This window comes from Mustela nigripes, chromosome 14 (assembly GCF_022355385.1).
Source record: "Mustela nigripes isolate SB6536 chromosome 14, MUSNIG.SB6536, whole genome shotgun sequence".
Lineage (NCBI taxonomy): Eukaryota > Metazoa > Chordata > Mammalia > Carnivora > Mustelidae > Mustela > Mustela nigripes.
The window spans coordinates 96551348-96566008 of record NC_081570.1 but is presented as its reverse complement, the minus strand read 5'-3'; the positions used below and the strand labels follow the sequence as shown (position 1 = coordinate 96566008).

At 58.0% G+C, this 14661-nt stretch overlaps 2 protein-coding genes across 5 annotated transcripts; both read left to right on the top strand.

Annotated features, from left to right (window-relative positions):
* Positions 1-663: 663 nt before the first annotated feature.
* On the top strand, positions 664-5944 carry PPM1J (protein phosphatase, Mg2+/Mn2+ dependent 1J). Of its 4 annotated transcripts, none has more exons than XM_059375765.1 (11): positions 664-1025; positions 2376-2490; positions 2958-3068; positions 3186-3245; positions 3534-3646; positions 3935-4019; positions 4578-4696; positions 4906-4969; positions 5119-5226; positions 5343-5494; positions 5638-5944. In XM_059375765.1, exons 1-11 carry the CDS (start codon positions 700-702, stop codon positions 5783-5785), a joined length of 1401 nt encoding a protein of 466 aa, XP_059231748.1. In that variant the 5' UTR covers positions 664-699; the 3' UTR covers positions 5786-5944. The 4 variants fall into 4 exon arrangements, with proteins under 4 accessions (XP_059231748.1, XP_059231746.1, XP_059231747.1 ...); XM_059375763.1 differs by having other exon boundaries at positions 3168-3245; XM_059375764.1 differs by having other exon boundaries at positions 2958-3245; positions 5343-5438.
* Positions 5945-8222: 2278 nt separating this feature from the next.
* On the top strand, positions 8223-14243 carry RHOC (ras homolog family member C). The gene is made up of 5 exons (XM_059375761.1): positions 8223-8332; positions 11626-11789; positions 12329-12449; positions 12783-12913; positions 13699-14243. Exons 2-5 carry the CDS (start codon positions 11634-11636, stop codon positions 13870-13872), a joined length of 582 nt encoding a protein of 193 aa, XP_059231744.1. The 5' UTR covers positions 8223-8332; positions 11626-11633; the 3' UTR covers positions 13873-14243.
* Positions 14244-14661: the final 418 nt, after the last annotated feature.

Genomic DNA, 14661 nt, shown 5'->3' with positions numbered 1-14661 from the left:
GCTGTGGTCAGGGGAGGCCTAAATGTGGGGGGAAATTGGGTCCTGAGAAGCAAAGCGGAGTCAGAGCGGCAACCGCTCCCCAGATCTAGAGGTGGTCGTCAATGGGGAACAGCGCCGTGAGGAGCCCAAGAACCTAGCCCCGGCTCCCTAATTCAGGGTGGTCGGCTCCAGTCCGCGTCGTTAGCACCTCCAGCACCAGCTCCTCGCCCTCGCTCTCACTCCAGAAGCCCCAGCCAGAGGTGTTGTCACACCAGGTGCTTCACACCCAGCGGTGGCGGAAGCTGCTGGTTTCCCTGAGGTCACCAGCTCCATCACCCTCCCGGCAGGCTGGCTGCTACGAACCGAGGGCGAGGAGACCTTCCCCCCGTCACAATGGGGAAGTTCTAGCTGATGTCTCATCTAGAGCACGGCTGAAATAGGGTGTGCTTCCCTCCGTCCCCTTCCTACGACTGCAGACCCTACTGCTGCAAAAAAGCCGAGGCGGAGGGAAGCCGAACACCGCGGGTAGGAGCCGCGAGCTGATGGGGCGGTGCCAGGGGCGGCCCAGAGCAGGAGGAAGTTTTGCCGGGACCCACCCTGCCCGCCCAGAGCCAATGGCGGGGGAGAGCCCGTAGGAGCGAGCACCGCCCACCGCGCGTCCTAGGGGGAGGGGCCCGCCTGGGGGCGGGGCTACGGCCGAGGGCGGGGCAGGGAGGCAGCATGCTAAACCGGGTGCGCTCGGCCGTGGCGCACCTGGTGAGCTCCGGGGGCGCCCCGCCTCCGCGCCCCAAGTCCCCAGACCTGCCCAACGCGCCGTCCCCGCAGACCGCCGCTCCGCCAGAAGCGCCCAGGAGCCCTCCGGCGACGGCTGGGAGCGGGAGCGCCGCGCCGGCGAAGACAGTAGAAGCTCGAGCGAGTTTCTCCCGACCGACCTTCCTGCAGCTGAGCCCGGGGGGGCTGCGACGCGCCGATGACCACGCTGGCCGGGCTGTGCAAAGCCCCCCGGACACGGGCCGTCGCCTGCCCTGGAGCACGGGCTACGCCGAGTGAGCGCCCCCGGGAACACCCTAGGCGTGATGGGACTCCCCCCATCCCCCAACCCCTTCCCCAGCTGGGCATCCCCGGCGCTGGGATGCGTGCCCCTCGCGGTGCTCGGCGCGGGGAGCTCCCTTCTCCCAGGACCTTTGCTTTCCTTTGGGCTTCGGGCCGCACCCCTCTCCCCCCCAGCCCTTTCTCAAGTCGGTGCAGTCTTCTTCAGAACCTTCCAGCTCGTTGACTACCCTCACCGGCGCCGCCTCAGGACCTCCTTCCCTTCCAGAGCCCGGAGGGTGGAGGGCCCCGTGGAGGATGAGTTGGCCAGTTCTCAGTCGGGGCCCGGCAGTTTAATGGCTAAGGGAGGCGGGGTTTCAAGGTGGGGGGGTGCGCTTTTAATAGGGGAGATGGCGTTTGGAAAGACTCGCTCCTGGGCTTCCCGACCCCAGCGCCCCAGTTCTCTGTCCCTCTTACCGTTCCCCTCCCCCTCCACACCCAGAAATAGCCCGCGACACCAGGCGGCCTCAGGCTTCCTCAGGGGCGGGGGAGGGGGCCGCCCGAGGAAGCAGGAGGGTCCCCTTTGGATGCCTCTCGGAGGGAGGGCAATGGCACGGGGCTGGCAAGGAAGTGGACCCCCGGTCTTAGTGGGGAGCAGGCGGCTGACTCCCGGCCGGGTGTATTTTTAATGTCCGTACTGGAAAAGCAGAGCACTGAGGGAGATGGGGGCGCTGAGGCCGCTGAGGCTAGGGGCTGGTAGACCCGTGGCCGCACCATTATCTCCTTTAGCTTTCTGTTTGGGAAGAGTTAGTGGTTCTGTGACTTCTGCGCAGTCCAGGTGGGCTTCTATCCCTACCCTATTTCAATTCCTCTTTCCCTGTCTGGGCTGGAGCACTTCCTCACTGCCAAAGCCGCAGAAACTTTCACTGGATGATTTTAAGATAAAGGTGGGTGTGCCCATGAGGGTGGGGTGCTGTGGACAAAGCACTAGAGAAGTTGACTAGGCTTCAGGGTGGGATGTAGGGGGTTGGCAAGCAGGGCAGTAAGACCCCTGCTGCCCTGTCCAGCCCCTTCCCCAGCAGCCCATGGGAGTGCCCCTTTTGCCAGGGATGGGGGAACTGAGGCAGGAACGTGCTACTGCTGGCCTTCCTATGAGGTGGTGGGGCCCGACACCCAGACAGTACTCCTTGTGCCTTGCCCTGCCTCCCTTCTCCTCCTCTTTCTGGCCTGGATCCCAGGCGGCTGTGACCTTTCTCAGTTTGGCCAGCAGGCTAGAGAGGGTGTGTGTGTGTGTGTGTGTCTAAGGTGGGGGTTATTCCAGGACCTGGTCTGGTGTCCAACCTGATGTGGTCACTCTGGCCTGGCAGGGTCATCAACGCGGGCAAAAGCCGGCACAATGAGGACCAGGCTTGCTGTGAGGTGGTGTATGTGGAAGGACGGAGGAGTGTTTCAGGGGCACCTAGGGAGCCTAGCCAAGGCCAGGTAAGCCCCCACTGCTTTCCCTTGACTCCAGAGATACAGTAACACCTCTCCCCAGGGATTCTAGGCATCCTGTTTTAAATCTCAGACCTAACTAACTCCTAACTCACTAGCTTTCTACCTCTGGCACAGAACTGGCATTGACCAATTAGAATGTCAGTGTGAATATTCAGTTTACCACTTAGAATATAAGTGCTCCCGTCTTTATGGATGATTTAATTCATTGCCAGTGTTTATTTTTGTGTCTTTTATCCTCTGAGTTTGGCTTTTTTGGTGCTTTACCCTCTGACACATAATAGGTCCTTGGTAAATAAGTGAATAAATCTAATTCACTTTTCATACCAAACTCTGACCTCTTCTCTGATGTTTACATGGTTGCCCAGAGTCTTGCTCTTCTTCTCCTTGCATCACAAACACACACACACACACACACAATATCCCTTATTCACCTCCAACTTTTCCTCCACCAGGGACTCTGCTTCTACTATTGGGGCCTGTTTGATGGGCATGCAGGGGGGGGAGCTGCTGAAATGGCCGCCAGGCTCCTGCATCGCCACATCCGGGAGCAGCTAAAGGACCTGGTAGAGATACTCCAGGACCCCTCGCCACCTCCCCTCTGCCTCCCGTCTACCCCAGGAGCCCCAGGTTCCTCTGATTCTTCTCACTTGGTTGGTCCTCAGTCCTGCTGGTCTTCACAGAAGGAAGTGACCCATGAGAGCCTGGTAGTGGGGGCCATTGAGAATGCCTTCCAGTTCATGGTGAGTGTGTGCCCCCCCCCCCCCAAGCAGGAGCCTGCTAGGCAGATACTCTGGTCCACTGTATACAGAAATCAAGTGGTGTGAGGGGTCCTGAGTACCCACAACACCTTGGAGGGCCTGAGCAGAGCTTGGTTCAGAGGGGAAGAAAGAGGGGGTTACACCCATGTCTGCCCTCCTCTCCTCCAGGGTTGCTTGGCTGGGTCAGTTTATTTCTGCAGTTGGAGGCGGTGGTTGTGTGCCTGGAAACTCTCCTTCATTCACCCCCTCTGGCCCTTCCTCACATGGCAGGATGAGCAGATGGCCCGGGAGCGGCGTGGCCACCAAGTGGAGGGGGGCTGCTGTGCACTGGTTGTGGTCTACTTGCTAGGCAAGGTGTATGTGGCCAATGCAGGTGACAGCAGGTATGGGAAGCGGGGTTTGAGAATGCCTACAGGGGGTCGCACACTCTGGGATGAGGGGAATAGAAGAGAATGAGGCGGTGGGTGTTAAAAATCAAAACCCAGAGGGAAGGATGGTGTCAGGAGCAGTCACAGCCATAAGGGATGGCCTGAAATAGCCATGAGGGGAGGAAAGATGGGGGTCTGGCTGAGGAACCCCTAGGGTCATTGTGGGGAAGGCCTGGTCTTTCTGGAATTCTCCACAAGGGGGCTGAGGAGAGCCTGGCCCAAACCTTTTCTTTTTCTGGGCAGAGCCATCATTGTCCGGAATGGTGAAATCATTCCAATGTCCCGGGAGTTCACCCCGGAGACTGAGCGCCAGCGTCTTCAGCTGCTTGTAAGTAGGAACTAACCTCCCTGCTCCCATTCTTTGTTGACTTTCATGGCTCTCTATAGCCTATGCTACCCCTCCACACCCCCTACCCCCGCCACCGCTGGGAAAGCCCCTCTACTCTGCAGAAGAGGGCTGAGCTGGTGGCGGTATGTGGCAGGAAGGAACGGGGGCTACTCCAGGGCCCCCACTGTGCCCCCCGCTGAGGAAGGAAGTGGAGTCAGAGGTGGGGAAAGGAAGTAGCAAAGGCTCCTGAAAGGCAGGACGGTTTAGTGCTTTAAAGGACTGACTCTGGAGCTAGACCACCTGGGATTGAACCCCTGTTCGAGTCCTTTGCTAATTGTCAGACCTGCAGATGGTTCCCTTAACTTGAGTCAGTAGCTCCTGCCTTCAGGGTTGTCATGAGGTTAGGCGAGTTCATACACCTTATTTGTATTAGAACAATGCAGGGCACCTGGCAAAGAAAGCCCACTTAAGGCCCTGCAGTAATTAACATCACCTACACGCCCACTAAGCCTAATGCCTCCCCGGGCCTCTGCTCTGTCTGGCCGCTCCCGACCCCAGGGCTTCCTGAAACCAGAGCTGCTAGGTGGTGAATTCACCCACCTTGAGTTCCCCCGCAGAATTCAGCCTAAGGAGCTGGGCCAGAGGATGCTGTACCGGGACCAGAACATGACCGGCTGGTAACACTTCCCTCCAAGCTGGGGCCTGTTCCCATGGCAACACAACCAGTCCCTCACCAGCAGCAAGGTGGAAGCTGGAGGCGGGGTCGGTGGGAGGGGGTCTCTTGGGGGGCTGTCCTTCTTAGGGGTTTGTGTGAGAGGCATGGCTCCTCTGGGAGAGGGGCTTTGATGCCTGGGTGATGCCTCCTCTACTCCCCCCACCCCCCCAGGGCCTACAAAAAGATCGAGCTGGAGGATCTCAGGTTTCCTCTGGTCTGTGGGGAGGGCAAAAAGGTAAACATGGTAGAGGTGGGAGAGGGCAGGAGGACCCACCACAACTTGTCTAGGGAGGTGGAGGTTCTACCCGAGGGCAGGAGTGGGAGGGCCCACAGCTTCAGAGGCTGGGAGAGGGCCAGGGCAGCACCCACGCTCATTCCCTTTAGGCTCGTGTGATGGCCACCATCGGGGTAACCCGGGGCTTGGGAGACCACAACCTCAAGGTCTGCAGCTCCACTCTGCCCATCAAGCCCTTCCTCTCCTGCTTCCCGGAGGTGAGCCGTATGGGGGCTTCCTCAGCTAGACCTTTCCCTCTCCAGGGGCCCAAGCTGGTATTCTTCCAGGGTCCCTTTGTCCCGCAGCTTCTTCTCCACTCTCTTCTCCCTGCCAGGTGCGAGTGTACGACCTGACACAGTATGAGCACTGCCCAGATGACGTGCTAGTCCTGGGAACAGATGGACTGTGGGATGTCACCAGTGACTGTGAGGTAGCTGCCACTGTGGACAGGGTGCTGTCAGCCTATGAGCCCAATGACCCCAGCAGGTAGGGCTTGTATGGAGGTGCGGGGATGACAATGGGGAAGGTAGGGGCAACGGGAAGCAATGCTTGGGGACCCACCTGAGGGCCAGTGTATCGATCTTCCATATACATGTTGGAACATGAGTGTGCACGTGTGCTCCTGGCAGGTACAAAGCTCTGGCCCAAGCTCTGGTCCTGGGGGCCCGGGGCACCCCCCGGGACCGTGGCTGGCGTCTCCCCAACAACAAGCTGGGTTCCGGGGATGACATCTCGGTCTTCGTCATCCCCCTGGGGGGGCCAGGCAGTTACTCCTGAGGGGCTCAGCCCCACCCCTTCCACCACCATCCTAGCCCCTCCGTGCTTACCCTCTGCCAATCCAGACTCTGAACTTGTCTCCCTCACCTTCTTTAGTGGTACCGTAACTGAAGAAGGAGTGTCAATTAGATCCAAAATTAATAGCTAGTGGCAAATAAACCCGATGGATAAAAACGTGTGTCTTTATTTACTTTGATGAGAAACGAAAAGGCTTCTTTCAGGTGGTGCAAAGCCGTCCTAAAAATGTAGCACTCCCAGTTTCCATCTTCACCCTCTGCTTGTCCCACTCCACATGCCCTCATCCACTCCCATGGCTTCACCTACCTGGTGGTGTTTTCCAAGTCAGTATTTCCCCCCAGATTGTTCTTGAGCTTTAGGCCCGTGTGTCCTAGCCATCTCCTGAACATCTAGACATCCCACAGGCATTCCAACTCCACGTACTTGAAACGGAATCCACCATTGCCCTACAAATGTGTGCCCTCTCCTGGTTCATCATGTCCATGGGCACTAGTTCTTCAGCCCAAGTTAAAAATCTTGGCGCTGGTCACCTTTGGGTCTGGCTTTTACCCAGCAAGCGAATCAATCAGTACATGCCATTGATTACATATCACACAATATTTTTCCTATTTGTCTACCTAGACCCACTCCTACTCTTATTACCACATTAGGCTCCTAACCATGTCTCCAGGTCATGTCCCTGTATTCTTGAATGTGATCTTACTGCAGTGTGAATCTAAGTTGGTTCTTGAGAGAACATTTCAGTGGCTCCCTACTGCCCCTAGGCCAAAATCAACACCCAACTCCTGAGTGTGGCATCCAAGGACGTTCATCATTTGTCCATTGTGTCCTCCTCCAGCCCTGTCTTTCTGCCCCGTCGCCACCCTCCTGGGGGTTCCATAACTCTTGGGGCCTGTTGGGGCTCCAGCCCATTTAATATCTACTCATCACCTTAACTGGAAGACTTCACTTGTCCTTCAGAGATGGGTATCCCATAGTCCATGCGTGCCCCCAGGACAGCCACTGCCTCCTGTATATACAGCTGACTACATGGAGGAACAGTGAAGGGCGGAGGCTCTAGAGTCCTGTTTCCCGGGTCCTCTGCAACCTCTCTGAGCCTTAGTTTGCTTCTCAGCAAAACGGGAGTAACAGTGCTTCCTCACAGGGTTGTCTTAAGGACTTAAATTTGAATGTAGAGTCAGGTACATGCAATAAGTGTTCAGTAACTTGCTATCTTTAAGTTGTGTGTTTCAAATTTAGACTAAGTTCTTAGATGACCCAAATCAATCGGAACTGAGCATGTAGTTCTCAGTTAATGCTCAGTGTGTATTTATGGCGTGGGTGAAGAGGCCTGGGGGCCAGAGTTCCCTGGACCTCAGCTTACTCATTTATCAGATGTGTGGGCTGCACTTCAGAGCTTTAAAATTTACCTGACTTCTGACATTCATTCACTCAGACAATATTTTTGGAAAACTTAGGTGCCACACAGCGTGCCAGGCAGTGGGGAAGTACAGGAGGAGCTTAAATGACAGCAGGGAGAGAGCACCAACCCTGAAGCCAGGCAGGCCTGACTATTTGAACTCTCTCTCTGTTCCATACACACCGCAAAAGTTTCGGCAAGCCACTTAACTTCTGTCAGCCTCAGTTTCCTTGCAGGCAAAAGGAGATGGGTACACTTATCCCAAAGATCCCCAATGAGCTCCCAAAGGGCTGAGCTATGTAGCAAACAGGTCACAAACTAATGAAGTAGCGGCAGACTTCTCATCCTCCGTCATCATCCACCTCAGGAGGAAAAGAGACACACCCGTAGGTAAATAACCCAATGTGACACATCAGACTGGGCCAAGTGTCCCTAGCGGCACCGAAATAACGCATTGGTGGGTAGAAGTTGACTTCCCAGCTGGGGATCAGGAAAGGCCTCCAGGAATACCCTTTGAGGGGTACGCAGTAATTGGACTCAGGGAAATTCCAGGCAGGGGAAAGGGAATGGTCAAGTGGAAAGGTGGCCTGGGTCTCAAAGGATCTGAAAAGTCCTCAGGGCTGGGGCGTGATGTTGGGCAGTACTTCCATGACAGGATTTTACGAGCCGGGGCGGGGCGGGGTGTGTGTGGGGGGGCGTCTTCCGCAGACCCCTCCCGCGAGGTCCCGGGAGCTGTAGGCGCGCGTGGCGGGTTGGCCACGGGAGGGCAGCAGCGGCCCTTTCCCGACCCCACCCCGGGCGCCTCACAACTTTCCCGACGCCGGTCCGCCCCTGGGGGCTGGAAGGTGGGGTAGAGGCTGGGTCTTCGAGGGGTCCCACCCGCCGCCCACTCCCCGACCGCCCGGTGATCCCACCCTCGACCCCCGCTAGTAGCCTGGGCAAGCCGTGGAGGCCCCAGGCTGGGCGGTGGGCAGGCGGAGCCAAGGGCCGACCCCCCGCCCCCGGCCGGTCCCTCCCCCTGGCGGGCCCGCCTCTCCCCGCCGCGGCGCTGAAGGAGGGCGGGGCAGGGCCCCCCGGGTCAGTCTCAGCCTCCGGCACTGGCCGCGCAGCTGGAGGCAGCGGAGCGGAAGGTACCGGGGGCCGGGGGCTGGGGTGGCGGGGTGTCCCGGGAACTCGTTCCCGGGAGAGCACTTTTCGCCCTCCGCTTGGCCGGAGCTCGGGCCGCCGGGAGGGGAGGGGGCTTCGGCCAGAGCGCAGGCCACCCTCCTTCCCCTGGGACGCGCGGCGTCGGGACTGTGCGGGAGTCGGCCGGGCTGGCCCCTCCCTGGGCCGCGGCGAGGGCTCTCCCCTACCCCACTACGGGAACTGCCCGGCGGGGCCTCTGGCCTTCTGTGTCCGAGCCTGTGTCCCTGCCCTTCCCCGCCCGGATTCCCGGAATCTGTCCCGCCGGGCGAGAAGCCAGGAGGCAACTTGGGTCTCCGCGAGGGAGCCCCAGTCCAGGCGCTCAGACTCGCTGGCGGGTCGGCCCGATGTGGACCTGGGCCGGGGTGTGGGTCTGGGCTCGAATCCGGCTGGAGGTGGGAATTCCCCCAGGCCGGGCCGGCGGAATGGCGGGAATAGGGGCGTGGTGTGACCGAGTGGGGCCTGCCACAGCTCCCAGAGGTCTGGACGCCTTCCTAGACGGTTCCATGGAGTGTGCCTGGGGCGGGATGTAGGGGAGGTTGGGAAGGATCTCGCTCGTTTTTATGTATGCAAGAATCTCCTCCCTTCCAGACCCCTCCCTCCCTGCACCCCCACAAACCTGGCCGGAGATTATCCTGGGGCTTTGTGCTGGGAGGGTCCGAGGCTGAGTCCTGCGCTCTCTTCTGGTTTTAAAGTTGAGGTGGAATCGGATTCGTTCTCTGGCCCTCAGGGCTGGCCTACAGGGGACAGCCCAGCTCTGGGTCATCTGGAAATCTAGAGAATGATTGAGGAGACGGTGGGATGTCTTGTCTGCATGCAGCACCCAGGAGCTTCGGGCTCCATTCCAGCCTCTGTGTCAGGTCCGGGTGGGGTTGGGAAAGGGCCGCTGCTGACCGTCTTAGGGTCAGTGGGGCAGTTCTTCTGGCGCTGCCTCTCACAGGGAGCTGTTTTCCTTGCCATGTTGGCCTTGGGCCTAGTGGCTTGGTCTGGGCCTAGGCCAGCTGCTCTTCTTGTCCAATGAGAGCCTGAAGGGAAAGTCTTCTCATTGAGAGGGGGGCTCCAGGTCATTTAATGCATGCCCTTGCCTCTGAATTCTGTCCTGTGCCTCCCACCATCTGGTGCCACTGAGACTAACCTGCTGTAGGCGGCCAGTGGCGTGCTCACACCTAAGCAGCTGTACTTGTCATGGTGGTGATTGTCACCGTGGTGGTGACTGTCACCATGGTGGTCATGTCCCAGATGGGGCTGCTCCAGCCTGTTTTTGCACTGCTGGACCAGTGGAACTAGCAGGAGTGGAAGGGATGAGTTGATCCCCTGGGCAGAATTTCCAGGGAGAACCCCCTTTCTGAAGGTGGTTTCCATTTTTGAAAGGATCTACTGGCATGGTGAATGCCTTCTTGCCATCTCTCGGGGTACCGGGAAGGGAGCCCCTTTTGTGGTGGGGAGAGTGTGGCCGTATCCTCTCAAGTCCTATAAATTCTCTCTGACTCATATCCACTTCCTCATCCCAGTTTTGTGCCCGTGTGTGTGTGTGTGTGTGTGTGTGTGTGTGTGTGTGTGTTGGAGAGTAGGGAGGCCACCCAGGATCCCACCGTTTGGAGAGAACCAGCTTTGGGCTTGGGGTATTCGCTTTCCTAAAAGGCAGCCCAAGCCAGGGCTGTGGGGTGGTGGTGGTCTGTGGGGAGTACAGGAGTTCAGCCCAGTTTGACAGGATGTGGGACTGAGAGAAAAAGCCAGGTTTAGGGCTGAGATCAGGTTACCATCCCCTTCTCTCTTAACTGCTCGCTGCCTGGTTGGTGAGGCGACTGGCCCTTGTTCAGCTCTTTTTTTGGGAGCTCCTCCCAGCTCCGGCTCCGGTTCTAGCCCCCTCCCCCTTCCCAACAGCCTGGATGGCCATCTAGGCTCTGCAGCCCGCCCTCCCTTCCTTCCAGGCTGGAGGCCTGGGAACCTCAGACGGCTTGGAGGCAGCTGCTCTCCCCAGGGAGGGAGGAAGTGAGGCTCAGTTCAGGGGCAGGGAGGCCGGCTAGGTGTGATGAACTGTGCAGATGCTCATTTGGGTGTGTTGGGGGCCGGGGACACACGGAAACCTCAGGAAGCTGACTCTTTGCCCTGAGTCACAGGGAGGAGTGGTAGGCAGGGCCTGGGGGTGAGCTGGACAGAGTGGGGGCGGGGGGGAAGGGGCTGTTCCAGAGGATGGGTGGAGGTGATTCCCTAGTGGATTATTCTCTGTCACTCTGCTGTGGTGGATGTGTGGCTCCCTACAGTGTGGTCATTGTCCCCTGCCTGGGGCTGAGTGACCCAGTGTTGCTGCCAGGCCCAGGAGGAAGGGGGGAGGAGGGCAGACTGCCCGAATGTGGGCTGTGGGCACTGCCGGGACTGAGCCTCCTTTGTGTGACTCGGGGCTGGCTTTGGGGACTGGACTGGGGTGGGCCCGGGAAGCTGGTTGGCTGCCGAGGCCCTCTATCTGGGTTTCCCTGCCCCCTCTTTTTCCCATTACTGGGGGGTGATAGGTAGAAAAGGCAACAGACTCCAGAGTCACACAGCCCTGTGTGCCCTGAATGCCATCCCTGTCATGACTCGGAACACACATTGTAACCTTCCTGAGCCTCACTTTCCTAGTGTGTCAGAATGGGAAGGAAGCATGCCATCCACCTTTGCAGGCTTCCGGGGACTGAGGGAGATGATCTTTGTCCAAACGCTCAGGACGCTTTCCCTTACCCACCTGTCACCTGTTCGTTGCTTCTGCCAGCCTGTGGGAGAGGGACTCCTCACTTGTGGCGAGGCAGGCATGACTTGTCCTGAGTGAGGGACAATGTGTTCTTGATTGGACCCTAGTGATTATGAAACTTGAAAACAAGTATCAAAATCCTGCTAGTGCATGAAGTCTGACTTGAAGGCCTGGTATATGTACCAGATTCAAGCTGCCTCTTCCGGGTATGTCCCTAATCCCTGAGCACCCCTCTAAGTGTCCAGAACCCCATAGTTGGCTCCCAGGTGGGTGGTTCTCCCGCCTTCATATTCTGACCTGTCCAGGGAGACCTGCTCCTGCTCCTGCCCCTGCCCCAGAGATTACGATTTCAAGATCAGTTGTCTGAACGATTGGTTCTTGACAAGAACACACCAGGGCAGGCCCCTTTCCCTCCCTTTGCTGGAGACCTCGGTTTCCAGGTCTTGGGGAGCCCCCAAAGAAACATTCTTGGTGTTACTGGCTTTTCCCCAAATCTACCCTTTTTCTTGTCAGCCCCAGCCATGGCTGCAATCCGAAAGAAGCTGGTGATTGTGGGGGATGGGGCCTGTGGGAAAACCTGCCTCCTCATCGTCTTCAGCAAGGATCAGTTCCCCGAAGTTTACGTCCCCACGGTCTTCGAGAACTACATCGCAGACATAGAGGTGGACGGCAAGCAGGTGAAGGCCAAGAACCCTTCTTGTCTCCCCCTGGGAGCCCCCACCCCGTTGCTGTGGACCTTGGATAGCCTTCCTCACCACCGACCCACTCCCTCCTCCACTCTCCCTGCTGGAACCAGTGCAAGTTAGGAAGCCAAATTGTAGTTTTAGGAAACCTAGCCACACTTCCTGGGTCTCTACGCCCTGACTCTGTAATCTGGGCCCAGTCCTTTTGCCTCTGAGTTTAAGCCCCTCTGACTGCAAAATGGAGTGGTAAGGCTTCCTTCAAAGGGCTTTGTGACTTAAAATCAAATCGTGGTGCTCACAACAATAGCTCATAAGCTACATACAGATCAAGCACCCATGTCTCAGGATTTCTAGAAACTCACCAAATTTATACTGCGGGACGGTGACTAACATTGTCCCTGGCACACACCAAGTGCTCAAGAGATAGCTGTTGAGTAAACCTAAAGGACCCATGGTTTCAGAGGACCTCTGGGTGGTCAGGGAGGGGTAGAACTGGGACCTGCAGGCAGGTACTCACTGGCCCCCTGCGGCAGGTGGAGCTGGCGCTATGGGACACAGCTGGGCAGGAGGACTACGATCGGTTGAGGCCTCTCTCCTACCCGGACACTGATGTCATCCTCATGTGCTTCTCCATTGACAGCCCCGACAGCCTGGGTGAGGTGGGGGTGAGGGCAATGGAGGAAGGGCACTGGGGAGCTCTTGGAATCAGCCACCCCGAGGTAGCTCATCTTGGCACATTTCACCCACCTTCTGAGACCGGGTGCTTTTAGTCACTTGTGCTGGGGCTGGGGGGGGGGCACTGTGATCCTTGGGGGGGCTCAAAGGGGGGACTGTGGGGGCGGGGGGGTGCTCTGAGCTGTGCAAGGGACTGTTGTGCCCTAGAGCTTCTAACTGCTCTGGGGGGAGAAGGGGGCCCCAGGGGGCAGTGGGGGGAGGGTTTCTAGCTTAAGTGGAGGCACTGACACCTGCTAGGACATGTCTGTACAGAAAATATTCCTGAGAAGTGGACCCCGGAGGTGAAGCACTTCTGCCCCAACGTGCCCATCATCCTAGTGGGGAATAAGAAGGACCTAAGGCAAGACGAACATACCAGGAGAGAGCTGGCCAAGATGAAGCAGGTGGGTGGGGTGGCCAAGCCAGGAGCCCCTGGAAGGGCTGATGACCCTCGTGAGGCCTACATTCCAACTGACCTCCCTGGTGAGGAAGAACCGGAAGGGCCCTTTGTCTCCTGTCCAATGTCTGATGAAATGGTCAAAATTGTGACTTGTCTAAGGTCACTTGGCATTTTAATGTTATCTATTGTCCCTTCCTGTTGGGTCAGGACTATTAAGGAGTACCCACCCTCGAAGGCAGCTTCTTAAAATAGGTGTTTTGCTTGGGGTTTGCAGGTCAGGCCATCAGTGTATACCTGGGAGGTGTGAGGAGACATGGACAGGGGAAGGCGGGCATTGGAAAAGGCCAGAAGGCCTGGAGAGTGAGGGCGCTGGCTTACCAGTAAAGTGACTCTGGCCAGAGGACTAGGGCTTATTACACAAGTTGCCAGGATGAGGAATGTGGACGTTCCCAGAGGGATAATTATGGCCAAGTCCTAAACCTGGTCCCATCGGTGATAGAGAAATTCTTTCGGTAGAGCATGGAGTGTGAGAACTGTGGTGGGGAAGGTTGGTTAGGAGGCAGCAGATACTATTTGGGCCAGAGGAGGGTGTACCATGGGGTAACTGGGCCAAGGGAGACCGTTTTTAATGTAAATGTCTTGGGTCCTTGCCCAGAAACTGTCCAGAGAGTTGGGTGGTCTGTTGGTTGAGGGAGGTATTTGTTCTAGTCACTATACCTTACAGGTCTAATGGGGAGAGGTACACTTGGCCACCAGCTTCCTTTGACATCTAGCTTTCTGTCTTCTCAGGAACCTGTGCGATCTGAGGAGGGCCGGGACATGGCGAACCGGATCAGTGCCTTTGGCTACCTCGAGTGCTCGGCCAAGACCAAGGAGGGGGTGAGGGAGGTATTCGAGATGGCCACTCGGGCCGGCCTCCAGGTTCGCAAGAATAAGCGCCGGAGGGGTTGTCCCATTCTCTGAGACCACGGAGGCCTCCCCTCTTCCCCCACTTCCTTCCACAGGGGGCAGAAGCTGTCCATTTCCTGGCCCCACCCCCTTAGGGCTCCTTGGCAAAGGCTCCCTTTTCAGTTCTCTCCCGCCCAGGACTGCATCTGAGTTCCCCAGCCCCACTGGCCCCCAAGGTGATGGTGGTGGTAGGTGGCTCTCCCTCCACACCCTCTGGGTACCTAGGGCAATTTCCTGCCCTTCAGAAGAGTCCCTCCTCCCACTGCCTTGGCCCAGGGGTGGGGCTCTGGATCCCTTTGGCCTTCCCCAGAGGATCATCACACACCAGCACTTTATCCACTTCTGGCTCACAGGAGTGTCTGGGGTAGGGGACTTGGAGGGTGCAACCCTGAGCCCCGGGTCTCTGGCTCTACTTGGGGGGGGGGGGGGGGGGGGGCATGAATAAAGGCCACAGGCTCCTAAGTGTGTGGTAGCTTCCTGTCTCTCTCTTCCTGGTCCCTATCTTGGCTGTGAGCCTAGAGTCCCATCTCTCACAAGTTGCTTGCCAGGCTGGCCCCCAGTCTGCAAAGGCAGGACTCCCCAGCAGGCAGGGTGGAGTCTGGGAGCAAAGGATGAGGTCATGCCTGGCTCTGGGCCTCAGAGGCGGGTGATGGGAGTGGTCTGGAGCAGGGGCTAAACTTAGAAGCCCGTGGGTGGCTTCCTTGCCACCTCCCACTGGGTTTCCCCCGCCTGGACCTGGGGGCTGGGTTCCTCTCTGGCGTGGAGGGGTAAGGCCCAGGGCAGGGTGATAGTCCCATCCTCCCC

Bases quoted from the DNA above. Each gene is read 5' to 3' on its own strand.
- RHOC (XM_059375761.1), top strand. From the start codon at position 11,634: ATGGCTGCAATCCGAAAGAAGCTGGTGATTGTGGGGGATGGGGCCTGT. The intron at 11,790-12,328 runs GTGAAGGCCAAG...CCCCTGCGGCAG, and splicing joins TAGAGGTGGACGGCAAGCAG to GTGGAGCTGGCGCTATGGGA. The intron at 12,450-12,782 runs GTGAGGTGGGGG...ATGTCTGTACAG, and splicing joins TGACAGCCCCGACAGCCTGG to AAAATATTCCTGAGAAGTGG.
- PPM1J (XM_059375762.1), top strand. From the start codon at position 700: ATGCTAAACCGGGTGCGCTCGGCCGTGGCGCACCTGGTGAGCTCCGGG. The intron at 1,026-2,375 runs GTGAGCGCCCCC...CTGGCCTGGCAG, and splicing joins TGGAGCACGGGCTACGCCGA to GGTCATCAACGCGGGCAAAA. The intron at 4,970-5,118 runs GTAAACATGGTA...CATTCCCTTTAG, and splicing joins TCTGTGGGGAGGGCAAAAAG to GCTCGTGTGATGGCCACCAT.